Below are 27,628 nucleotides of genomic sequence, written 5' to 3'. Positions count from 1 at the left end.
ATGGTTGAAATGAAACATGAGTGTAGGGTTTGGTAACTCATTTCAATTTGAGAGTAGTCATTAGAAAATGTTTAGACAATAGTCATTATAACGTGTTTTCCACTAGAAACCTACTTTACTTGTTTCAATTTGATTTAACATTTTGCGTGTGTTATTTTTATGAGAAAAAGATCAATGTGATGTTTACAGAAGAATTAAATTATAGACATATATACACTAGACCATAAAAGTATTGGGTAGTTTCCTATATATTCCTATACATTTCCAATAAAAATTAGGTACGGAAAATAAATTACTGTGGCATTGTTAAAAATCTTCAAGAATAATGTTTTATTGTGGTGTAAGGAGGTGATTCGAGAGAATAATTTCTAGGTGAACACTAGGATTTGGACACATTTTTTTTATCACACATAAAAAAAAGTGAGTAAGAAAAAATAAAAGTTAAATAATATGTATTTTCTAAATAATTATATGATTCGATGTTTTTTGAGTGTGTGACCAAAAGAGGTGGCTAAAAGAAGTGATTATATGATTTGCCTCTCGAGATGAGCTCTTGACCCACATAATACAACTCCTTCTTGCAATCCAGTAACAAGGACTTGAGGGGCAACTGTTCCGGACTGGGCCAAAGTTCAGCCCAAGCACTTTAGATTCAGCCCAAATCCACTCCTTAATGGAAGCTTGTCATATACGCTAACGATAATATACATAGTAGTTCCTCTAATGCCAATTGTTGTCGGCTGTCCCAAATAGGTATAACTATCTTCCTCTATATATAGGCAATCATTGACTCCAAAGTACACAATTCAATCACTTTCACTTTTCCTTAAACATGTGGAAGGAAACTTATAAAAAAAATTGCACTAAAATATTTTGGCATCGGCTCTTATTCTTATTGGTCAAAAGAAGTATTTAACTTGAATACATAGATTAGATGAAGATCAATTCACATGATAAGAAACATCCATGAGCTGATTTGTGGTTTATTGATATTAGACTAAATAGAAAATAATTAATTTCAGTTTTCTTTATTTTTATTTGCATTTATAGTTTTTGTTATTGGGTGCAGATTTAGATAACCTTTAGTTTACTTCTAGCCTCTTTAAATGCTTCCTAGTGGTGCCCTAAATCATTATAGTGGCTAATGAGGATTTATAATCATGCTTATTATTTCTTTTCTAATGCATTTGATAAATGCATGGGAGTGGAAAATAAATTCTACTATGTAAGGGCTACTATAAATAGGGATCTCATATACTTTTCAAAGAATAACTTAAAGTTTGATCAAATTTGAGAGTTTTCTATTGTGAGAACCATTCCTTTGTTCTTGAGATAAGAACTTTATAGTGTTGATTTTGCTGGTAGGTAAAAAGAATATTAAATGGACAGATGTATATGTATCATACATTTCCCTCCTAGATATATCGTGCCACATGGTCCCCGTACAATGACAAGACAAACATGTCGTACGGTCCTCTGAAATATTCCTACCTAGATTATTGTGGCTCCTACTGATCTACCTATATGCCTCATGATGCACCTTACCCACCTTTGGTTGTAGCTCAGCGGGTTCGCCTCTCTCGACTTTATGTCTTATTTGACTCTCCCACTAAGCAGATACATTGGCCGAGACCTTTTACGCCCTAACACGGTGGACGATTATGTCCATTTTTGAAACATTGATAAAATCATAAAGAAATTATAAATTGACAAGCTTGAACACAATTTGAATTATATACTCCAAAAGCATGAATAACATTACTTAGAATCTAGATTTCGAGTATAACCAGTAGAAAAAAAATACAAACAGAAACTTAAGATTTGAACAATGCGCACTAGGTTCTTGTTTAGCGGTCAGAAACTTCAAAAATATGATGGATTCAACTAAGTTTAGATGAAAAATGATACAGTATAGTGTGTTTTAGATTTAGCGGGTTATGAGTTATTTTGACAACTTAATTTGAAACTGCAGAAGTGAGCGAAAGAGGAAGTGGTCAAAAATCAAAATGTATATAGGAAGTACTCAGATTTTAAAATTCAAACACTAAAAAATGTGGTGGTAATTTTAGAATTCTCGTGCAAGATATTTTTGAAAATTTAGGTGGCACGAGTAATAATTTTTTTCTAGTCAAAGAAGAACGGTTGAAAATTTTCATATAGATTCAGTTTACTTCAGCTTTTAGTAATTTTCAGAAATAAAACTGAATCGAACTAACCGATTTGGTTCAATTGTTTTGTTTTTTAAAAAAAATTCTTTTTTTCAAACAATACATTCACATATATATATATATATATATATATATATATATATATATATATATATATATATATATAGGGCTGCTAACTTAGACCCAGTTGGGTCTAAGTTAGCAAAGTGCACCTTTTCAGTTGGACCAAAATACCCATTCTTTTTAATTAATTAACCAAATTACCATCAATGGACGCGGATCCAGTGTCGCGCGCGTACCGCAGGACCATGGTTACAGGCCGTTGATTTCCATCAGACAGCCAAGATCTGATCTCATCAAGACTGTCTGATCAATCAGACATCCCAGATCATCCGAATCCATCAGATTCCAGCGCATGCACCACACTGGATTACACCCTGGAGAGAAGAATCTACTTTTTAAAAGCAGGACACGTGTCGCTGTCTGATTGGCTGGGCGTGATTTTTTTCCCTTTAATACTTTGAACTCAATTATTTCGTTGTAAATTAATTTTTTATTTTTATTTTTTATACCAAAATTCATAATTTTTTTTTCTCTACAAATAGAGACTTGGTTCGTTTGATTTGGACACAGAAAAAAAACCCAATTTTTCACTACCTTAATCTCATTTTTCACTACCTTACATCAACTCACTGAAACCATTCTACCAGGAAAATGGTTTCAGAGTACAAATCTCTGAAACCATTCTACCAGCTAAATGGTTTCAGAAGCAAACACAATTAATAAATTACTCACTGAAACCATTCTACCAGTAAAATAGTTTCAGAGTACAACTATGTGCAACCATTCTACAAGCTAAATGGTTTCAGAAGCAAATAACTAATAATCAACTTACTGAAACCATTCTACCAGCAAAATGGTTTCAGATTACAACTCTCTGAAACCATTGTACCAGATAAATGGTTTCAGAAGCAAACACAATTAATAAATTACTCATTGAAACCATTCTACCAGTAAAATGGTTTCAGAATACAACTATGTGCAACCATTCTACCAGTAAAATGGTTTCAGAAGCAAACATTAGTTTTTAATTACCGTTTTATCTCATTTAATTAACTAAAAATAGTTTCAGGTCTCCAAAAATTTCATAAAATATACCAAAAGTTCCAGAATATTATCTACTATTTTCCTGGTATAATGGTTTCAGTGAGTTGGTTGAGTGGTGCGTGTTAAATTACAACACACAAGTAACGTATTTAGTAGACAAAAAATGAGATTAAGGTAGTGAAAAATTGCATTTTTTTTTCGGTGTCCAAATCAAACGAACCAAGTCTCTATTTGTAGAAAAAAAAAATTATGAATTTTGGTATAAAAAAAAAATAAAAAATTAATTTACAACGAAATAATTGAGTTCAAAGTATTAAATGAACAAAAATCACGTCCAGCCAACCATTGTGTGACACGTGTCCTACTTTTAAAAAGCAAATTTTTCTCTCTCCAGGGTGTAATCCAGTGTGGCGCACGCGCTGGAATCTGATGGATCAGGATGATCTGGGCTGTCGGATTGATCAGACAGTCTTGATGAGATCAGATCTTGGCTGTCTGATGGAAATCAACGGTCTGTAACCATGGTCCTTCGGTACGCGCGCGACACTGGATCCGCGTCTATTAATGGGTATTTTGGTTAATTAATTAAAAAGAATGGGTATTTTGGTCCAATTGAAAAGGTGCACCTTGCTAACTTAGACCTAACTAGGGTCTAAGTTAGAAAACCCCTATATATATATATATATATATATAGAGAGAGAGAGAGAGAGAGATAGAGAGAGAGAGAGGAGGAATCCGTTCATATAGAGGAGGGATCCGTTGACTCCAGGAGTAAGTTTTCATTGACTTACTCCGCTTAATAACTCGATATCGGCATTATATTTCTTCGATCCAACTGTTGAATTCAAAGATCTTATTGAGTAGATCAACTCCACAAATTTTTATAAAAATTTAAAAAATGTAGTTATGTATTCAGACTATTGAAATTCAATGGTTTTATTAAAAGTTTGTCGTACGTTCAATTGAAGTTATAAAAAAAGTATCAAACAGATTTGAATTTTTATAAAAATTTGTGGAGTTGATCTACTCAATGAGATCTTTGAATTCAATTGTTGGATTGAAGAAATATAATGTCGATATCGAGTTATTAAGCGGAGTAAGTCAATGAAGACTTACTCCTGGAGTCAACGGATCCCTCCTCATATATATATATAACGAATACAAATTCTTTAAAATCGACTGTTGGATTGAAAGTTTATATCGTATAGATCATCCATAATTTTTTTAAAAAAAATAAAAAATTATTTGATATGTTATTGAGACCCATCAAAATTAATGGTTTATGGGTTTTATTGTATACCGTTAATCTTGATTGGTCTCAATAATATATCAAATGATTTATAATTTGTTTTAAAAAAATTATGAATGATCTAGAGGATATAAATTTTCAATCAAACGGTCGATTTTATAAAATTCGTATTCGTTATAACAATACAGGCAACTTGTGCACCATGGAAGACTTGGTGAAGTCTTTCATATTAGCCAAAGCCATATATATATATATATATATTTCCTGCCATCATTTTTTTGACGTATTTTTTACTATCATTTTTTTTTTCAGACAAACTCATGCTCTCTATTTTTTAACTATTTCATGCTCTCAATTCTATAAACCGTTATATAGTGAACTATACTTTTATAGAATCTATAACAATATATATAAAAAAATACTTGAGTTTGGGATGAATTTTTTATTATTCCATAACTACCCTTAACTTCCTCTGTGACTTTTTAATTATTCCATAATTGCGTTTAACTTCCTCTAATTATCTTTTTTTTTATGGCATTTTCATCTATACTATATATAAAGAGAATACACGAGTTTTGGTGTGAACTTTTCTTAATACTAACAATACCCTTGAGTTTTTTAATAGCAACAAAAATCTTTTATTAACAAACTCACCATAACATAAGACACATTTTTTTAGTAGCAAAAATCTTTTATTAACAAACTCACCATATCATAAGTCATATTTCTTTTTTCTGGACATAAGTTAATATGAGTTTCAGTTCACCGGTTCAATAGTTTTTAAAATTTAAAACCAAACCAAACTAATTCGATTTTGCTCAACCCAATTCTTAATTAGAACTAAACTAAATCAATATTTTTTGATTTGGTTTGTCAAATTTAGGGATGGCAATGAGTATGGTCGGGTGCGGGTTTTAGACTTCCAAGCCCGCACCCGAAACCACCACCCGAACCCGAAACCAAACACAAAGTTTGTTCAGGTGGCAAAACAAAACTCACACTCACACCCGTTGAGTTCAGGTTTTTCCGCCCAAACCCAAACGCGCAGCAAGAACACACATAATTAATTACGCGACCGAACCCGACCAGAATTCATCGGCCTTTTCCCCTTTTCATGACAAGATTCCAATATTCAAAAATTTTTTGCAACAAAAAAACTGTAAAATTGTAAATAAAATTCTGTGCACGAATTGTCTACAAATCCTAGCTCAACTGATAGAAATTCTGAAATTGCTAGTGTCAGACGCAATGACCAGAGTTCGATCCTCGGTCCCTACACTTTGTGTGTGTGAGTTTCTAATGGCTTATCATTTCATCTATATACCCAAAAAAAAAGTCATGTGCACAAACCCATGGTATCGGGTGTCACCCGAACCCAAACTCGAACCCGGTCAACTCGAATTTTTGCCCATTGACTCAAATTTGAGTTCGGATGAACCTCACACATTCGGGCTTATGTGGCATCCCTAGTCAAATTGAACCAGATTTGAAAGAGATATTTTCTCTTCCCCCCTCCCATGAATCTTTTATACCCCCCAATATTCCAATTTTGCCCTTGCAGAAACATTCGGTTCACAGAAACCGAAATTTTCTAGTGCAAATTCAGAGTAAATTTCGATTTTTAGAAACCGAAATTTGTTTTCAAGGCAAAAAAAAACTTCGGTTTCTACGAACCGATGTTTTTTCAAGGACAAAATTGGAAATTCAAGGGGGATAAAAGATTCATGGGGGGTGGGGAGAGAAAATATTTTTGAAAGATGTGGTGGATGGGGAGGGGGAAAATTACTCAAACATTGTCTTTCATCGAAATGGGGTTTTTGCCAAGTCAGTTAGACCCATTCTTCTTTGACTCTGTTGGCCCTTGAGAAACTTGTAACTGTACTGTACACCTCAACAGTACTGGACCCATTTTTCCGTCACTCTTTTGGCCCTTCAAAACTTCACTTTGAATAAGAAGTTTCTGTTTTTAGGGTTTTCATGCGCCTCTATAAATACATAGACAGCGTCATCCACAGATCTAGAACTTCTTATAACAAAAGTTTTTCTTTCTCTTGTTAAATTCTCTGCACACGATTCACGTTCTAGATTTCAATTCCTAAATTCCAAATTTTTCAATTTTTATTTTGTTTGTATTGAATTTGCCTCACTACACCTTTAGCTTGTTTTCTAATACATTCCATGAAAATCAAAGCTAGTCATAGAGGCACAAATTGAATCATTGGCGGTTTTCACGTGGTGCTTTAACTTTTCAATGTTTATGCCTCTAAAAAATTTCGCCACATTCTATAATTCTGATTTTGATTTTTTGGTTGAAATTTTTAAACCCTAATTTTGGCTATGATTACATATTATCCGCGCTTCTGAGTTTTCTGTATGAAGTATATCGGAATAAATGGTTGAATTTCTTAATATGAGCCAATTTTTAATTTTAATTTATCAATTTTTGTTCTGTTTCTATTGTTTCTATTGGCTGTGATGAGAATTTTTTCAGCTTTATGCCAGTTCTGCTTCTGAAAATTCTTGATTGAGAGAGCTGTAATATACTCTGAGCTTTTTTACATTCATAACTTGATCAATTTTTACAATTATTCTATTGTTTGTGTTTTATGTATTTTTGTTAAATATGTTCATTTGATGCATCAATTTGGCTTATGATTATATAATCCAAGTTGTTTAAGGTGTTTTGGAGCCAAGCTCCTGTTTACAGGAGGAACCTACTTGGTGAAGGAACATTCATATGACATTAAAGGATTTTAATGAGGCTATTGGTAAAATTATCTTAATTCTGTTTTGTTTTTACAATATAATAGAATTTTAATTTGAATTGTTAAGATCTTAATTGTTATATTTTGATTTTAACTAGTCCTAGTTGTGTTTTCATCAACTGTAATTATGTCGTATCTGTTTCATTGCTCTTACTTTTCAACACTCTTGAATTTAATTGTCATTGTGTATAGAAAATAGGTTTATTTATTTTCAGTTTTATTGAGTTTTTGATTAAGATAACTCTTACTCTTTTTTATTAGCTTAAGAGACTGATAAAACTCAAATATTTGGTGTTGTCTATCAGCTTCATCTCTTGTATCCCACGAGTCCGGAGTTAAATAACAGCACAACATTCATTTAGAATATGTATGAAATTTTAATTTTTGATTAATTATTTGTAGTCTTATGTTTGATTTCTTTGTTTATACTTAATGATGTTGTGTAAGAGGTTGGTTGTGATGATTATAAAAATTCCTCGTACTGAATGCCATTGGCATGACAGACACTTTACACCCATAGAATATGAGCATCCCCTCTTCTATCAATTATATTATACTAATGGTTTGGAAATTAGTTAAACTGGGTATATGTGCATGTTTTATAAGTTATTTTATCTCTTCATTTCTCAATGTGATGATACTAATAATTTTGTTTTATGGGCTGTGATGAGTCATAGAGATAGTCATGCACCACTCTGATTTTACCGTGCTGATAATTTTCTCATACCCATTATATTTCTGAGCCTCTTTCTTTTATTTTTAAAGTTATAAACCCTTTACATTCATCTGCCCTTCTTTATAATAATTTATGTATTTTTAGGATTTATTTTTTATGAAACTATACTACATTTGTGGTCATATTCTAAGAACAAATAGTGATACTGTTGACACTATAACGTCATTTCATTGGTTGTCCTCTTTACTTTCCAAATATTGAGTGTTTAGTTGATTTGGGATGGCTGAAATTTGGTTCATTTCTAAAACTGTTTCTGGACACTAGGGGTGTGCTTGTGGCGGGTATGGGAGTGTTCGGCCCAATATGTCAAGGATACATGAAACTGATTGGTTAAAATACTGGCCCAATTTTGACCGTTTTTGGTTTCGGTTTGGACGGGTCTTGGTTTATATGGGTCATCGGTCAAATGGGTCGGTTGACTCGGTTATGGGCCTCAATTGTTTTTTATTGTATTTTTTTTACCCAAATTTTATTGTTTTTTGTTCAATTTTAGATTGTCATGTCAATTATTATTATTATTTAACAAAAATTAGAGTAGTTTGTTGTATATTTAAACCGAGTTTTTATGAAACTTTTTTTAAAATTTTTATCATGGTAAAAAACATGTTTAATCACTGTGATTTCTTAGCACCTGCATGATCAATTACTATGATTTCCATGAGAGAACACGAGGTTAATAATATATCAGATAACACATTCAAAATTAAAATTAATTAATTTCAATAGTATTTCTTGAACATAAACAAAACAAAAGGAATTTCGTCAAAAAAACAAAACAAAAGGAATAACTCAACAATATTAATATTACGAAAATAGATGAAAATAATCAAATGAAAGAAATAAACTCAACAATATTAACCCTAACACAACAAAACAAATCTGAACCGAATAATTAAGTAATTACTTAACACAACGAAATAGATCTGACTATTTATTTTCAAATCATCCCAAAAATAAGAACTACAAAAACAGAACAAAAGAGAACATCTATATATATATATATATATATATGGGGTTTTCTAACATAGACCCTAGTTAGGTCTAAGTTAGCAAGGTGCACCAACAGGGGCATTTCTGTAATTTTACCCAACAGTACACGCGTCCCCACCATCTGAAACCATTAATAGACGCGGATCCAGTGTCGCGCGCGTACCGAAGGACCATGGTTACAGACCGTTGATTTCCATCAGACAGCCAAGATCTGATCTCATCAAGAATGTCTGATCAATCAGACAGCCCAGATCATCTTGATCCATCAGATTCCAGCGCCTGCGCCACACTGGATTACACAATGGTTGGCTGGGCGTGATTTTTGTTCATTTAATACTTTGAACTCAATTATTTCGTTGTAAATTAATTTTTTATTTTTTTATTTTTATACCAAAATTCATAATTTTTTTTTGTCTACAAATAGAGACTTGGTTCGTTTGATTTGGACACCGAAAAAAAAACGCAATTTTTCACTACCTTAATCTCATTTTTTGTCTACTAAATACGTTACTTGTGTGTTGTAATTTAACACGCACCACTCAACCAACTCACTGAAACCATTATACCAGGAAAATAGTAGATAATATTCTGGAACTTTTGGTATATTTTATTAAATTTTTGGAGACCTGAAACTATTTTTAGTTAATTAAATGAGATAAAACGGTAATTAAAAACTAATGTTTGCTTCTGAAACCATTTTACTGGTAGAATGGTTGCACATAGTTGTATTCTGAAACCATTTATCTGGTACAATGGTTTCAATGAGTAATTTATTAATTGTGTTTGCTTCTGAAACCATTTATCTGGTACAATGGTTTCAGAGAGTTGTAATCTGAAACCATTTTGCTGGTAGAATGGTTTCAGTAAGTTGATTATTAGTTATTTGCTTCTGAAACCATTTAGCTTGTAGAATGGTTGCACATAGTTGTATTCTGAAACCATTTTACTGGTAGAATGGTTTCAGTGAGTAATTTATTAATTGTGTTTGCTTCTGAAACTATTTATCTGGTACAATGGTTTCAGAGAGTTGTAATCTGAAACCATTTTGCTGGTAGAATGGTTTCAGTAAGTTGATTATTAGTTATTTGCTTCTGAAACCATTTAGCTTGTAGAATGGTTTGAGAGATTTATACTCTGAAACCATTTTCCTGGTAGAATGGTTTCAGTGAGTTGATGTAAGGTAGTGAAAAATGAGATTAAGGTAGTGAAAAATTGGGTTTTTTTTTCTGTGTCCAAATCAAACGAACCAAGTCTCTATTTGTAGAGAAAAAAAAAATTATGAATTTTGGTATAAAAAATAAAAAATAAAAAATAAATTTACGACGAAATAATCGAGTTTAAAGTATTAAATGAAAAAAAATTAACGCAGCCAACCATTGTGTGACACGTGGCCTTACCTTTTCAAAAAGTTTTCTGTCTCCGCCCATCCTTCAGACCACGCGCGCCTGTCGTCGCGTGTGATGCACGCGCGAGAATTTTGTCCAATAATAGCGTGACACGTGTCCTGGGGGGTGGGAAAAGAAGGTGGGGGCGCGTGTACTGTTGGGTAAATTACAGAAATGCCCCTGTTGCTCTATTCTTTTAAAAATTAAAAACATGGGTATTTTTGTCCAACTGAAAAGGTGCACCTTGCTAACTTAGACCCAACTGGGTCTAAGTTAGCAGCCCCCTATATATATATATATATATATATATATATATATATATATATATATATATATATATATATCTATATATAATTCCTAAATAGTTGTGGAACCACTAATCCACATAAGCCATTTGCATCCAATTAAATCATTCAACAATGCCACATCACTTTCTTATATTATATCATCGTCATTATTATGTATTCTTCATATACTCACATCAATAACATTTATACAGTGACTTTCAAGTTTTTTTTTTTTTTTTTTTTTTTTTTTTTTTTTTTTGTAAATTTTCAAGTTTTTATTGTAAATAATATTCTTCACATTGTCTACTAAAATTTGATTAAGATTTTAGTTGGATGTTTTTTTTTTTTTTTTTTTTTACTTTTCAAGTTTTTTTCTATTTTTTTTTTGTAAATAATCACCCACATAAAATCTCAGTCAATTTATTAATTGTCTAACTAATTATTATTTTTTGGCTAAAGAAATTTTCTAATTATTTTAGTCCTATTCTTGGATTCTTTTTTCTTTTTTTTTGGGTACATACATATTCTTGTATTCTCTTACTTAGTGATTAGTATCAATTTTGTTGATAGTTTACTTTAGATTTCTTTAGTTGTTGGGTTATTGATTTGTTGTAATATACTAATGTAATTTCGAAATGTATAAACACATATTTACATCAATATATTATATTTAGATGATTATTATTATTATTATTATTATTATTATTATTATTATTGTTATTATTATAATTTTGATAATAATTATTTTCTCAAAAACTTATACAAATAATTTTTCCGCGTTATAATGTAAAATAGCGCATAAAATCCGTGCATCGCACGGGTAAGAGTCTAGTATCTATATAAATCTTAGATAGTTTTTCTACCACTAATCATAACCCTAATTGTATCAATCTATCATAGTCTTTAGATCATTTCTTTTTGTGGATAAATCAAGACTTAAATAATAAGTGAAACAATAATCTCTTTTAATGTTTTTTTACTGCCAAACCTTTTGATTGACATTCCTACTATAATAAAAATAGTTTTGAGAATTAATTATTTTATAATATATGTCTTATATCTTTCCCTCATATCAGTCCTAGAAAGCAGAAACTCGTACCTAGAAACATAAGGATTTGAAATCTATCAGTAGAACTCCACAAGATCTGAGCTGTTGTAGGACAAGTTCAGCTGTAGTAGGACAAGTTCATTGTCATAAATTCCAGAATGCTTCCTAGTATTCGGTTTTATACAACGAATAAAGTGAGGAGTGGTGCTCTCCAATTGATGCATCAACTTGAACAATTGATCCTAAAAGTAATAGTTAGATTATGGTATTTCAATCATTTATTTTCATATGTTATGCAGAGGATAGAGTTCGATGATTATCATCATGTCCTAATCTTTGCATATGTTATGTAGAGGATAGAGTTTTATGTTTATCATCATGTCCTAATCTTCTGTGAAAAACCAAAGTAGATATATAGATAAGTGAGATTAGAGGATACAAATTAACTATATTATATTTCTATTTTTAGGTAGCTTAACATGTGCCCTTAGGGCACAAGTTAACATGACCCAATTTATTATTCACTACGTAAGTGTTTAATTATTTGGTGACGTGGTTTTTAAGTAAGTTAATAACTTTAGTTATTTATCGAATACTTTAGCTATTAAGCGAGTAGTGAAAGTTCACGTGTTATTGGGCCAAACAATTGGGCTTGAGGCCCAATGGGCCTTGTGTGTGTGTGAGGGGCGCCCATTAAGGGCAAGGGATAGAGAGAGGAATTCATTTTCTCTAGTTCTTGTGAAGTGTAGAGAGAAGGAAGAGAAGAGGAGAGCTAGGGCAAGAGCTTGGAGGAGGGATTCGAGGAGCAATCGTTGAGCTTTCGTCGATCCAAGGTAAGAGAGTAGATTTCATATTCGTGGGTGATACGAGAAAGGGGAAAATGTCGATTTCTCCTTACCCGAACTTTCTCCACCCCATTTTCGTTTTAGTTTAGATGAGTTTTCTTGATGAAAATCGAATCTAAGGTTCATAACATGTTTAACATGCTTTTATCATGATGTATGAACAAATCTAATGGATAAAAACGGGATTCGTAGAGGATTAAACTCAAGAACATTGTGTTCTTGAGTGTTTTGAGTGAAAGTGGTAAATCTTTACTTTTTCATAGTAAAAATGGTAGATCGGTAAAATGAACCGTCCTTTTGTGTTTATACATGTTTGTTACACTTGAATACAAACTCATTTGGGGTTTATAACATGAATTGATTGGAATTTGTGATAATTGTCTATGTGTGTTAGACTTGTTGTATGTGTTGATTGTCCGATGATTATAAATGTAATTGGCTTCAAGTTCTTGAGGATTATGTTTGATATTTGATTATAACTTCTTGTAGTTTATAATTAAATGAGATTAATGAAGTATATACATGATATATGAATATGCATGAATGTTGATGAAGTGTTTAAGTATAATTTACTTACACTTGTATATTTTGAGTATGAGGTCTAACTCTCTTTTATGTGTTATGTGCTGGACCGTTGGGGGTCCAGATTCACAGGCTTTGTGGTTATCGATGTCGAGTCGTCGGTGAAGCTTCGCTCTGACTGTGATACGGGAAAAGTGTGTACTTAGGGTATAGAGTCTTTATGACATTCTTGTATTTATTTGTAAAATTGTATCTTTCGATAAAGAGGATTATTTTGTATAAACAAGCATTTTTACTAATTAACTACATTAGTATTATTTTGTTTGAAGAGTGTAATGCTCGAACCACGACTTTTATCATAACAAACTTTGATTTTCCGCCGTGTATTTTGAAAAAGATTTATCATGGTAGAATTTTATTAAATAAATGGGTTTGAGTGTTACAATTGGTATTAGAGCACCGTTGTCTTCGGACTGTGTGGGTTATGTGTCGATCAGAGCAGGTCTGTGCAGTCAGACCAAGTGAGTATTGTGTGTCAGTCGTGTTTGTCTAGCAATTTTATGGTGTTTGTTTTGTGAAATCATTCATGTTGTTCGTTTAGGAACTATGAGTGATGTGAATTGGATTATATTATCCATTCTTTTTGTGAGTAGTTGTGTGAGTGTTATACTTCTATGTTTATAATAGTTGTATATGCTTAAAGTTTAACCTTTGTGTAGTTTAAACTTGGTTGATTGATGCTTATTTGCTAATTGTTGATGATCCGGCATGATATAAAACTGCATGTGATGATCCAGCATGATATAAAACTGCATGTGGTAATGATTTGAAATAATTTTAAAAGAAAAACTAATGATATTTCTTGATGATGAAGATTTTGGTAAAAATATAGAGTTATTTTCTTTTGAGTAAGTGAAAAAAATTAAATTTTCAAGATAGTGAGAAGAGTAGGATGTTAGTGAATCCTAGTGTGTGTTGTTATATGTTTTGTTTATAACATATGCTAGATGATTACTAGGAACTCGAATTGTCATGCATTTTATGAGTAAAAACATGAAGATCTCATAATTCTATATTGTGATTGTTGATGCATGATTCTAATTGTACTTTCAAGTTTATAATGATGTTATATACTTGAAGTTTTGGATTTTGTGGATCGGTGAGTCGAGAAAACGAGATTTTAGTGAGCGTAAGTTCAGAACCGTAGCAGAGCACCCAGATTTTGGATGTGCTCGCTAGGCGAAGGATGAACCTCGCTGAATCTCGCTAAGTCTTGCTAAATCCTGTGAAAATTTCTGACTTGTCTCGCCAGGAGCGCGCTAGCTTTTGCTAAGCGGGGGAGCCATACAAGAATTTTATTTTGTTGATGTCTTGTCCTAAGTTGATTGAATGTGAGATTATTGTCTTCTTGTGTTTGTTAGGACTAGAATAAATGTGAATATGAATTGTTGCTATGCAATATTCATTTTCTTGTGTTGTTTTGATTTCCTAACTTTGAAAAGTGACGGGAGTATAGGTTACTTGGATTCTTGCATGATTTTGTGTAAGTGTTTAGGTATCGTGGGTTGGGTTTTGTTCCCTGTATGCGACATGCGTGTAAACGATGTCGATACTAGTTTCTCCTTTTGGGAAGAATATGTTTAGAGACGATAGAACCGTTATGTGTGAGCACCAAGAATTCTAGTGGAAGAGTGTAGGTGGGTTTGAGATAAGTGGGGGAGAATGTTATATCCCTCCGAGATGTTTCGAACGTGAGAAGAATGTGATGAGTAGAGATGTTCTTGAAGCGGAATATTTAGGAATTGGTGACGTTATTCGAAGTGGAATGAATGGGAGCAACAAGTTGTGAGAAACTACCAGAAGAGAAGTTGTCGGACCAAGTGTTTCGCCGTAGGGGCGTTAATGAGATTGGTTAAGTGAGATGAAGAGTATTCGGAACGGTTGGAGATCGTGTGTTGCACTAAAAGTATGAAGACATCCTTTTTGTGGACCAAAGTTGAAGTACCTGTTTGATCGGAAGGAGTCGAATATGAGGAAGAGGAAGTGATTAGGATTCTTGAGTAAGAAGTTTTACGTGAGTTGTGCATATGGTAGTAGGTTGAATTGGTTGAACAATTCGGAGTTCTAAGCCTAGTGTGTGAGGTGATTTCTAGAAGAGGTTTGAGAAGCTTAGAGAAATAGACGTGAAGATTAGTGAACCCTTAGTGTTAATTAATCAAGGAAAAAGAAGTGAATTCTCAAATTAGAATGGAATTAAGAGGCATTGTGATAGGATGAGTATGATTGTCGAATCATTGGAAGTAAGGATTGTATGAATAATCGAGTTTATTCGAAGATGAAAGTAGGATAACGATTCAAAGGATTTTGTGAGAAGTTGTCAAGGAGAGAATAATTGGATTTGGATAAGGACCGGACAATTGGTGTAACAGGTTGAACGAGAACGTAGAGTCTTGGAGGTTGAGATGAAGCTAAGTGAGTAGTAACGTCTTAGAATGATTAGAAATAAGAAAGTTAGCCGTTGAAGGACGTGCAGAGAATGAGTAACAGGGAGGTCATGTTGGAAGTGACTTGTGTTAGGTGAGAGTTTGCGAAAAGGATTACCGCACATGTGAGTAAATGTTATGTTTGAGCACATATAGTAAGGAGTTGAAGGCGATGCCTAAAGTAAGTGTCGGAGAACATTTTGTAGTGCCCAAAAGATAAGAGTGAGTAAGTATTTGCTAAGGAATTTAGATTTATGGAATAGGAAAGTCAATGGAGACTAGTGTTGTTAGATGCATCGTGGATGTTGATGTAGTATGGTCATAATTGGTGACAATGAAGTAAAGGATTTTAAATTGTTTCATCATGGATGATGGAACGGTAGTGATTTGGTGTATAACTTAAAATGTATTTTGGACGAGAATTTTTGGAAATTTTCGAGAAATGTCATGTTGGGAGTAGACAAGGAGTCATTAGTAAGAATACTAAGACAAAGGTTGATTAGAATTTAATGGATAGAATCAGATCATATGACGAATATTTGGAGCTTTGTAGATTAAATTCAAGAGTTTGATTTTGGTATAGAACGTACTAAGGAAGAGTTTAAAGATAGCTGTCCATAGAGAGATGATGATTGGTAGAGGTCGGAGGTGAATAAGAAGTCGATGAGTGAATAAATGAAGAAGAGTATGCTTGTTGCAATGCAAGATGATGGGGAACATCGATAGATGGATTGTGGGCGAATTGAAGATGTCGTTTGGAATCAACGAGATGGAAGTTATCATTGTTTGGAGAACCAATTCTAGGCAGTGGCCTAATTTTGAAGTAGTGAATTACAAAAAGATTAAGGAGGAGTGATATTGGAAAATGTTGTGTTAAGGAATGCAAATGTTGGTTGAGAGATGACTTGGGAACGGAGTAGTCGTATTGGGATTCGACTCAATGATTGGAGATATGTGAGAAAAGGAATTTGACGGTTAGAAACGATAATTTCTAGGATGTGTCGAGGAAGATTTGAGAATGTGGGTCATCAAGTGATTGTTGGAATTGAATTATCGAGTGATATGTTTGGAATAAGATCCGATATGAATAAGTGATATAACACGGTTAAGTGATTCATGAGGGAATCAAAGACTTATAGGATTTGGGGAAGTATTCCACGGAAGTATCTTTCGGAGTAAGTTCGATTGGTTGTACCTATTTTGGGGGTAACGTTGTGAGGTCGTAGAATGTGAGTCTATGGATGTGTCGTGCGAAGTTGAGGTTTTAACGGTTTGATAAGAATGATTTATGCCAATATCATTATTGTTGACTATATATCGACAAATTGAGGAACTGGCCGTCCCTGATCTTTTGTTGATAAATAGACAAAAATTGTGTTGGATGGGATAAACTAATTTTGTCAAACTTGGTAATATGTAGCGTTTTGAGCGTTTCGTTGGAGGGTCGGATACATGAGTTATTCGGAGTTGTTTTAGTAGCGTAATTTTCGAGGGCGAAAATCTTTTAAGTAGGGGAGAGTTGTAACGACCCAAATTTATTATTCACTACGTAAGTGTTTAATTATTTGGTGACGTGGTTTTTAAGTAAGTTAATAACTTTAGTTATTTATCGAATACTTTAGTTATTAAGCGAGTAGTGAGAGTTCACGTGTTATTGGGCAAAGCAATTGGGCTTGAGGCCCAATGGGCCTTGTGTGTGTGTGAGGGGCGCCCATTAAGGGCAAGGGATAGAGAGAGGAATTCATTTTCTCTAGTTCTTGTGAAGTGTAGAGAGAAGGAAGAGAAGAGGAGAGCTAGGGCAAGGGCAAGAGCTTGGAGGAGGGATTCGAGAAGCAATCGTTGAGCTTTCGTCGATCCAAGGTAAGAGAGTATATTTCATATTCGTGGGTGATACGAGAAAGGGGAGAATGTCGATTTCTCCTTACCCGAACTTTCTCCACCCCATTTTCGTTTTAGTTTAGATGAGTTTTCTTGATGGAAATCGAATCTAAGGTTCATAACATGTTTAACATGCTTTTATCATGATGTATGAACGAATCTAATGGATAAAAACGGGATTTATAGAGGATTAAACTCAAGAACATTGTGTTCTTGAGTGTTTTGAGTGAAAGTGGTAAATCTTTACTTTTCGTAGTAAAAATGGTAGATCGGTAAAATGAACCGTCCTTTTGTGTTTATACATGTTTGTTACACTTGAATACAAACTCATTTGGGGTTTATAACATGAAAAATGGGATTTTTGGGTGATTTGGAGTGAAAAACGTGAGTTTTGAGCATTCCTGACAGGAACCGTTCGCTACGGCTCGCTAGGAGCCAGTGTCTCACTGGTGTGGCTCGCTACGGCTCGCCAGGCCTTCGCTCAGCGAACAGGTTCGCTACGGCTCGCTAAGCCACCGTGATAGCAGAGCACTTTGCTTTTTTGAAATTTGAATGGCTTTGAGGGTTCTAACATGTTATATTATGTATGTTAATTGTTGTAATAGACATATATGCTTATAATATGGATAATGAACATATTGTATGAGATTAATTGAGTAATCTTAGAGAATAAATATGATTGTGATGGTCATGAATATGTATTGGGAATATGACTTAATCTTATCCTTTTGTGATGATGTATGCAATTGGATTATGTGTGTGTATCTTGTTTTGGAATATAATTGTTGATGATGTTTGTTTAAATGTCAAAGAAGTATATTAAAGTGTTAATCAACTTAATAAAGAAGGATATTAGAATTATGTTATTCTAATAAAGAAGGATATTAAGGTATAGTGTTATTTTAATAAAGACGAAATGTCGGATAGTGTTCCACATTATAAATGACGAGCAAAATGCTAATTGTGTGAGTGTGAATTCATGAATTACATACATGCATTCATGAATTGTTGATGTATATTGGATATTCCAATAAAGACGGATATCGGATTATATTTATCCGATAAAGACGAATATTAGAGGTGAGATACTCTAATAAAGACGATGGTACCACATGCATTAGATATGTCTAGGGGACATAGCATGAAGATTGTGGCATTAGATTGCATTAGGATATGTGTACATTATTTGATATTTGATATGTGACACATATGTTTGGAATTTGTGATAATTGTCTATGTGTGTTAGACTTGTTGTATGTGTTGATTGTCCGATGATTATAAATGTAATTGGCTTCAAGTTCTTGAGGATTATGTTTGATATTTGATTATAACTTCTTGTAGTTTATAATTAAATGAGATTAATGAAGTATATGCATGATATATGAATATGCATGAATGTTGATGAAGTGTTTAAGTATAATTTACTTACACTTGTATATTTTGAGTATGAGGTCTAACTCTCTTTTATGTGTTATGTGCTGGACCGTTGGGGGTCCAGATTCACAGGTTTTATGGTTATCGATGTCGAGTCGTCGGTGAAGCTCCGCTCTGATTGTGACACGGGAAAAGGGTGTACTTAGGGTATAGAGTCTTTATGACATTCTTGTATTTATTTGTAAAATTGTATCTTTCGATAAAGAGGATTATTTTGTATAAACAAGCATTTTTACTAATTAACTACATTAGTATTATTTTGTTTGAAGAGTGTAATGCTCGAACCATGACTTTTATAATAACAAACTTTGATTTTCCGCCGCGTATTTTGAAAAAGATTTATCATGGTAGAATTTTATTAAATAATGGGTTTGGGTGTTACACGGTTGACAGCACGGTTAGGGATCAGGACCAGGTCGGGATCCGGTCTAGAACGACCTCTAGGGTTTTCGGATCCAGATTTTTTGTTGTTCTTGATGATATCATCGAGGGTCATAAAGTTTTGGGTTGTAAAGAAACCCTAAGTTTGAAATTGAAATAGAAATTGATTGAAACTGAATGAGAATTGGTAATTGAAATAGAAATTAAGAAAGAAGGTTTAGTAACGAGGAAAAGGTTGAATGGATTCCAAAGATTACCTGGCGCGAGATGCAAAAATCGAAATCAAAAGTTTCTACACAGAAAGCGGCGGCCAGAGAGAGGTATTGAAGGGAGAGAGGTAGCGTTCTTCACTCAGTGAGGCGGCGGAGAGAGAAGCGATCGCTCTGGAGAACAAAACGAGATTGAAATTGGAAAGAATGAATCACTATGGATTGGGAAAAATGGTGTTCTTAGCTTCGTTGTTTTATCTGAATAGGAATTAGATTTGGGGCTTTTTTTCTTCTTCTTCTCTTTGTGCAAGTTTTGAATGATTTGAGTTACTTTCTAGGCTAATGCTACGGTGGACACCTTCACAAGTGGTCCACCGTGTACAGGTGATGTACCGAATATGAATTTTACGAAATTCACTGTTGGATTGAAAGTTTATATCATATATTGAAAATTATTTGATGTGTTATTGAGACCCATCAAGATTTACGTTATTTAATAAACCGTTAATCTTGATGTGTCTCAATAACATATCAAATGATTTTCAATTTTTCTAAATTTTTCTATGGATGATCTATATGATGTAAACTTTCAATCCAACAGTGAATTTTGTAAAATTCGTATTCGTTATAATGTTATTCATGACTGGTCCACCATGGACCACTTGATGAAGTGGTCCATATTAGAATTTAGGCTTAATTAGTCTATTGGTCCCTTAAAGACATTTTAGGTTTCACAATGGTCCCGTAAAGAAAAAAAGGTTCGGATTGGTCCCTTAAAGACACATATGTTTCTCACATTGGTCCTTTCCGTCAATTTTTCACAAAAAACGTTAGTTTTAGTTGACTGAATTGTGGCTGTCGTTAAGTCTAAGTGGTCCACCAAAAACCTTATTAATTTTTAAAATTTTAATAATTGGAATTTTTTGTTATATTTGGAGTTAAAATTTAACGGAAATGACCAATATGGCAAACATATATGTCTTTAAGGGACCAATCCGGGTCTTTTTTTCTTTAAGGGACCAATCCGAACCTTTTTTTCTTTAAGGGACCATTGTGAAACCTAAAATGTCTTTAAAGGACCAATAGACTAATTAAGCCTAGAATTTACCTACTTTCTAATGGGCTCGGTGAAAAAGTGTTACCTGAAAAACGAAAAATGTTACGAAAAGTTGAATATGTAGTAGTGAGACTCCTCAGAACTAACAACGCTATCCAAACACTTCTTCAGGAAGTTTATTCCCCGGATACTGTGAACTGTGAAGCTTCGATACTCCAAAAATGGCAATGTATCGTGTTTGATACGTACTCGATATCGATACTCGTCTGATACTTTCCGATACACGTATCGGAAAAGTATCGTATCAGATAAATATCAGAAATTAATATTATTTTTTAAAATAAAATATAACCAATACTTGTCAGATACTTCTTGGATACGCGTATCGATCGAAAAAGTATCGGGCAATTCATATTTTCTCTTAAGTATTGAATGTTAGAGTATGATGTTACTAACTGTGTCTTTATTAGTTTTTCTCCTTATCATGACTTGAACTCTGGACCTTCAACTCCTTAACGTTTAGCTCAAATAGCTTAACCAGTTGAGCTACCCATCTCACCCCCTTTTTGGGTAGCACTTAACTTAATTAATATGTATTGTAACTTGGTTTCTTATTTTGAGTAATTTGAATGTTAATTTTTATCATTATCGATTTTAGTTATGTTTATATATTGTGCATTTATATATTTAATTTTAAATTTAATTTTTAAATAACGTATCTCAGACGTATCGTATTGAAAATTTTGAAAATTTTCCCGTATCGCCGTATCGGTATGATGTCGCGTATCAAGATTTCATAGACTGTGAAAGTTATTCTTAGGATTAACTTTTTATACCGTCAAACAAAAGTCCCCTAAAAAAATCTTAAAGTGGTCCTTAAGATAAAAAACCCTGATCAAAAATAAAAAATGTCAATTCGATCTTTTTATTAAATCATTTTTTCAAAAAATAAAAAGTTTTTTATTTTTGAAAAAAAGAAACAAAATTTAAAAACAATTTTTTTAAAAATATTTCCTCACAATTTAAAATGTTCTATGAATTTAAAATATTTCTTTTGCCAATTTAAAACGTTTTTTTAACCAATCAAATCTCTCTAATAATTGAGATTTTTTGTTTTTTTTTAAGAATAAAAAACATTTTTTTTTTTAAAAAAATGATTTAATAAAAACTAAAAAGTAATATTTTATTGTCAAGATTACCCCCCTCACCTCCCCTTCATCTACCTTGAACCAATCGGACCCTAAGAATTTCATATGTCAATCAAAGTAGCATCAGACGAAACTAAAGTATCTCAAAAAATTAATCCTAAAAAAAGGACACACTTTTCATTTTTTTTCAAGACCAAATAAGTTAAGGGTCCGTTTGACCCAGCTTTTTTTAGAGCTTATGCAAACAGCTTATGCAATATAAATTAGGTTTTATGCAATTTTATAAGTTCACACTAGTGAAAATTGTAATTTTATAAGCTATTTTATCATAAACTACCTTGACAAACTTATAATAATAAATAAAAATTGCATAAGTTGTTTGCATAAGCTCTAAAAAAAGTTGGGCCAAACGAGCCCCGAGTGTTTTTCTCAAGTAAATAAAATGCACACACTTCACAAATTATAATTATAAGTTTATAACCGACTATTAGTTCTATGAGTAATATTTTTTTTTCTCTAATCCTGACACACAAAAAAGTCCCAATTATTGTGCCAATTAAATTAAGAGTTGAATAGTTATATGTAACAGTTTATGCCCCACCAACTTAGGTGGCTCCGGCACGGCCACCTCACGATCTTCTTACCCCTCACTATTTTTGCCTTTCGTGAGAATCGAACCATGTACTCTGGAGCTCAAGCACATATTCAATTGATTCTCACTACCAATTGAGACCAATATAAAATCTAAAATTAAACTAATTGACTAATTCTTTTTATAGAACAAAAATTAAAATTTCACTTATATTTTATCTCCACTAATTAAACACATAATTTACAAATGGATCGAGCTGTATTTAGTAGAAGGAGCTTGATTGGCAAAGCACGGCGAACTAAAATTTGAACCTTAACTAAAAGAAGTATTTACATTTATTGTCTGGCACGCTTAAAAAAAAAACTTATGAAATAAAAATAAATAAATAATTTCTTTTTCTAAGGTAACTTTTCACTTTGTTATCATCCTTTAAATTTTCATCTCTTTCAATTTCTATATATCATTTCATTAATTTTGTAGACAAATAACTAACATAGGACCAGCAATTCCACATGAGGCAACAATACAGAGAAATTTCCCTGTCATACATAATATATGATTCTGTTATATACTAAATATTAAACTCATTTAATTCAATGTGACTAAAATATATAAAGTATAAAAATTAAAAGAATGGATCACATATATACCAACTATTAGAAAGAGACAAGTTTGGTTGAGTTAATGGAAATATAAATAAAGAACAAAGTAGAGTAGATAGAAAAAGAGAGAGAGAGAGAGTAAAACAAAAAATGGATGTGAAGAAAATAGCTGTGGTTGTAGAAGATGTGGATGCAGCTAGAACAGCTCTAAAATGGGCTCTAATAAACATCATTAGACATGGTGATATAATCACACTTCTTCATGTTTACAATTCTAATTCTAACACAAGATCAAGATCAAGAAGAAGTAGAAGCAAAGCTCGTCTTCTTCGCCTCAACGGTTTTCGATTAGCACTTTCCTTTCAAGACATTTGCAACAATTATCCAAATGTATGTATATGTTTTTTTTTTGTTTTTTTAAGTCTTTTGTTAATGTTGTTTTTGTTTTATGTTCAAATTAACGGATATGTGTCATATAAAAATCTTAGGATTGTGTTGCAGACAAAGGTTGAGATTATCGTGACAGAAGGGGACCAGGAAGGAACAAAGATTGCTGCTACTGTTAGAGAGATCGGTGCTTCTATGCTTGTTGTTGGACTACATGATCATAGTTTTCTTTACAAGTAAGTCCTAATTTCAATATAATTCATTTTAAATTTGAGGTCAATTTTTAATTAAAGTTTATTATAAATTGTTTTTAATAACTCTCCCTTAAAATATGGGTCATTCTCCTCCTTAGAATTCATTGCTTTATTAAAAAAGAATGTGTGTGATCATGTGAACATGAAATTCAAGTTTCTTTCTGAAAATGGTTAGGTTGTGGTTAGAGGTCAATTTGGCTGATCATAACCTTCACGTAATGCGTACATGGGTTTGTGGGACCTGGGTTTATTATCTTCCATGGTTTAATATCTAAATTTCGGTCTCTTTGTTTATGGATGGGTGTTGAGTTCTTTTTTTATTTTTTAAGACATAAAATGGTCTTTTTTTTTTTTTTTTGAAGCAACATAAAATGGTCATAATATCCGATCCACAATTTTAATATTAATATTAGTTGAGTAAAATTTATGTGTCGGGTTCTTAATTTGGCTGCATTAAATACAAAGATTTATGCCAGTGAGCAAAAAAAATTTGGTCGCAAAAAAATTTGGCAAATGCATGTGCTTACATTAATGTTGCCAGAACATGCCAAGAGCTTTGGGATCCACTTGTTAATCTGTCTTCTAATAAAGACTTAATTAGTTAAATGATCCTTTAAAGATATTTTAGGTTTCACAATAGTCCTTTAAAAAAAGAAAAGTTCTGAATTGGTCCCTTAAAGACTTATGCCTTAACCATATTGGTCCCTTCCGTCTAATTTTCACGGAAAACATTAACTTGTAATGACGTGGCAAGTCAAGGAAAGTTTTTTTTTTTTGCAGATCTTCATCTTCTTCCTTCCCCTTCTTCACCATTTTTGCAGATCTCGCATCATCATCTTCACAGAAATCACATTCCAACATTCCGATTCCAATTCATTCTAATTCCATACCGATTTCTGTTTTTTATTCATTTAATTGCTTTTATAATCAAAGTTTGAATTTGAATGTTAATCAAAGTTTTGATTTTAACTTTTAAGCAACTCCTATGAATCCAGATCCGAAAAATCAAAGTTTGATTTTTAATGTCAATCAAAGGTTTGATTTTAGCAACTACCATGAATCCCATGAACCCAGATACGAAAAATCAAACTTTGATTTTTAACAACTCCATGAATCCAAAACTTCTAGATTTATTTGTTGTTTAACAACCCCATGAATCCGAAAATAGAGCAAAACAAATCTGCAGTTGCAGAGAAAGGAAAAAAAACCAGTAAAAATCAAATCCCTCTACGCCTGCACCATTTCATTTTGTTGTTTATGTGTTTTTTGTGTTTTTCTGGATTTATTTGATGAATTTATGAACATGATGATAAAAATGAAGAACAAGGTAAATGAAGAAGATGAAGAAATAGAAAAGAAAATTAGTTGGTAATGGTGCACCGTTAGATATGGTGGATATTCAAAATTTAATGGCTATTATTTTTCAATAAGATCAAACGGCTTAAATTAAGAGATTTATTGAGATCTATGGTGGACCAAATGTAATGTTAGTCCACCTAATACATTTTGTGTTAAAAACTAACAGAAGGGACCATTGTGACTAACAGTCATATAGTTAAAGGACCAAAATGAACCTTTTTTTCTTTAAGGGACTAATATGAAACTTAAAATGTCTTTGAGAGACCATTTTACTAATTAAGCCTCTAATAAAAGAAGGCAGCACCTATGTTGCATTTAGAAATGACTATGTTCTAACTATGTACTACTATATTACTCGCTCCTGACAAAAAATAAAATAAAATAAAATGCAGTTTTATCCCTATTTCGAATAAATCGGAATTTTATCTCTATATTTCATTAAAATGGTAATTAATCTTTCTGTGTAACTTTAAATTTAGTGGAGTTTAATTCTGTGGAAAGTTAACTCGATTACAATCATTTTGATATCAGTTTGGTGAATTATTGATTAAAATTGATGAGCTCTAAGCTGGCTCTAATATGGTCAAACATTTGGCTTAGTCAATTGATGTGGTGGCTCCATCAAGCACTTACACAACCATTTTGATTTTTCTTTTGACAAACGGAAACTTACACGGCCATTTCAAATGCATTTGACACATATTCACTGTATTCTGTGTCATAATTATAATTAATCAGATACCAAATGCATTGATTTATGTATGTTCCTTTTATTTATTTAATTAATTTTACCTATTTGCAATGCAAGATACTAGAGAAATTAGTGAACTCAAAGAAATGTTTTTAGGGTCATGTTAACCGGGGCATCCGGTACACTTGTTAAACATAACAAAAATAGAAATAAAATATAAAATCAATGTTGATAAAAACAGCTTTTTACAATTTTAATGCATTGAATGCACGAGTTTTAAGATAAAATTTCTTTATTTATATATTTAACTAATACATCGGATGCACTATTTAACATTTTCCATATTTTTATTCATTTGTTATTTTACAGATTCGCAATGGCCCATTCCCATATCAATTTCAACTGCAGAGTACTTGCCATCAAGCAGCCTCATCATGGTGACACACTAAGTCCCATGATATCATCAGTAGCTGTTGTAGATAGTTCAACCAACTTGGACTTTTCACAAATTGACATTTCTAATTTACAGTAAGTTTCTTTACAATCAATAGTATAAAAGTAATTTAGTATTATTTGGAAATTTTAATTTTTTTAGTCTTAAAAATTATACATTGTTTACACATACCGTTTTAACTAAAATTTCATTTTTTCTTAATGCATCTTTGTTTGTTTTTATCAAAAGGATATTCTTTATAAATTTCTAGTAATGATCAACTGCATAATGTGAAATTTGAGCTCCATGCATGTAGAGAGATTCCACACTTAAAAAACTAAAAATCACTAAAAACTCTCCACTTGCATATAATCTTTTTCAAAAAAATTCTACATATCCATATCTACTAAAATTTGGAAAGTAGGCAATTCTACACACCTTAGTGGCAGTTTGATCAAAACAAGACAGGTTAAATTTTAATTTAAATTGTCTTATTTCGATCCAACAATTACCACATATTGACCGCGTAAATATTTGGATTGCTCACCACAGCAAAACCAAAACCAAATCCAATAATTTGTGTTTTATTTTGATACTAGACACAACATATTTAAGGTTTATCTTGGTAGTACTAACTGAGTTTTAGAATTGCATTATTGCAGAGTACCTCATACCCCTTCACCAAAAATTCGATACAGAATCTGTCCAAACCCATCTGCAATTATTTGGAGAACAAGGAGAAGCTGATCAAGGACACAATATCTCAGTTCACAATTTTTATTTCCTTCTTCTTCTTCTTGTTGTCAATATGCTATAATAATTTATGTTCACCTACGACACATACACTGTATACAAAAAAAAGAGTACTAATTACTAATTAACATAGCACGTATAATAATCTGGCCTTTTTAAAAAAAAAAAACATAGCACGTATAATAATCTGTTGTTTATGCCTTCATAAGTTTCTTATTGTGTAAATTAAAGGCTATTGTTACAACATTACTAGTACAATACCATCAAACCAATAACATCATTTTTGTTGTACTAGGTCTTAAATTATTATACGAATCTTGCACAACGTAGATAACGCCGAAGATGCTATGACATGATTCTCAATGACGCAGCACAATTTTTCTTACCTGTTCACGTTCCTCCCAGTCCCCCTCAATTATCACTATACAACAAACATATAAGAGTACATGTGTCAATTCCACGAATCATTTCTTAGTGGAACTATTTTTTATGAGTACAATGTTCAACCACCTCAGTTGCAATGTAAGAAAAAAAAATCCCATTTTAAATTTGTACATACTATTTTAAGGTCTCTTTTGAAAAAATTCTAACCCGGATCACTTCTATTATGTATTATTATTTAAAAGATATTTAAAATTTTGAAAATAATATATTATAAATTGTTGTTTAAAAGTATAAGCTAATGACCGTTTTAGTTTTTACAATTTAAATAATGACTTAACTGGTAATGATCGTTTTAGTTTTTACAATTTAAATAACGACTTAACTGGTATAAGTTGTTAAGAGTCTCATATCGGTTGTAAGAGACAATCCTCATCTTATAAACCTCATCTTAAGAGACAATCCTCATCTTATAAACCTGTTT

The 27,628-nt window shown here is 32.3% G+C and overlaps 1 protein-coding gene, 1 long non-coding RNA gene and 6 other non-coding genes across 10 annotated transcripts; all 8 read left to right on the top strand.

The window, feature by feature from the left end:
• Nucleotides 1-6,526: 6,526 nt before the first annotated feature.
• On the top strand, nt 6,527-7,835 carry LOC123912836. The gene is made up of 2 exons (XR_006811468.1): nt 6,527-7,292; nt 7,595-7,835. It is a non-coding gene; the product is annotated as an uncharacterized LOC123912836 (long non-coding RNA).
• LOC123919248 lies at nt 6,857-6,942 on the top strand. The gene has a single exon (XR_006813156.1). It is a non-coding gene; the product is annotated as a small nucleolar RNA U36a (small nucleolar RNA).
• Nucleotides 6,989-7,080, top strand: LOC123919191. Its single transcript, XR_006813103.1, has one exon. It is a non-coding gene; the product is annotated as a small nucleolar RNA Z223 (small nucleolar RNA).
• Nucleotides 7,172-7,287, top strand: LOC123919205. The gene has a single exon (XR_006813116.1). It is a non-coding gene; the product is annotated as a small nucleolar RNA Z278 (small nucleolar RNA).
• Nucleotides 7,539-7,645, top strand: LOC123919233. Its single transcript, XR_006813142.1, has one exon. It is a non-coding gene; the product is annotated as a small nucleolar RNA snoR97 (small nucleolar RNA).
• On the top strand, nt 7,740-7,822 carry LOC123919242. Its single transcript, XR_006813151.1, has one exon. It is a non-coding gene; the product is annotated as a small nucleolar RNA snoR8a (small nucleolar RNA).
• A 112-nt stretch (nt 7,836-7,947) lies between the features above and the next one.
• Nucleotides 7,948-8,035, top strand: LOC123919207. Its single transcript, XR_006813118.1, has one exon. It is a non-coding gene; the product is annotated as a small nucleolar RNA Z221/R21b (small nucleolar RNA).
• A 14,777-nt stretch (nt 8,036-22,812) lies between these two features.
• On the top strand, nt 22,813-27,285 carry LOC123912835. 3 transcript variants are annotated; one of them, XM_045963410.1, is made up of 4 exons: nt 22,813-23,276; nt 23,388-23,509; nt 25,947-26,105; nt 26,657-27,285. In XM_045963410.1, the coding sequence occupies exons 1-4, from the start codon at nt 23,037-23,039 to the stop codon at nt 26,889-26,891; spliced, it is 756 nt and encodes a 251-aa protein (XP_045819366.1). In that variant the 5' UTR covers nt 22,813-23,036; the 3' UTR covers nt 26,892-27,285. The 3 variants fall into 3 exon arrangements, with proteins under 3 accessions (XP_045819366.1, XP_045819367.1, XP_045819368.1); XM_045963411.1 differs by having other exon boundaries at nt 22,821-23,276; nt 26,673-26,887; XM_045963412.1 differs by having other exon boundaries at nt 23,130-23,276; nt 23,375-23,509.
• The last annotated feature ends 343 nt before the right edge of the window (nt 27,286-27,628 follow it).

Source organism: Trifolium pratense, linkage group LG3 (assembly GCF_020283565.1).
Source record: "Trifolium pratense cultivar HEN17-A07 linkage group LG3, ARS_RC_1.1, whole genome shotgun sequence".
NCBI lineage: Eukaryota > Viridiplantae > Streptophyta > Magnoliopsida > Fabales > Fabaceae > Trifolium > Trifolium pratense.
This window is presented reverse-complemented; position numbering and strand designations above follow the sequence as displayed.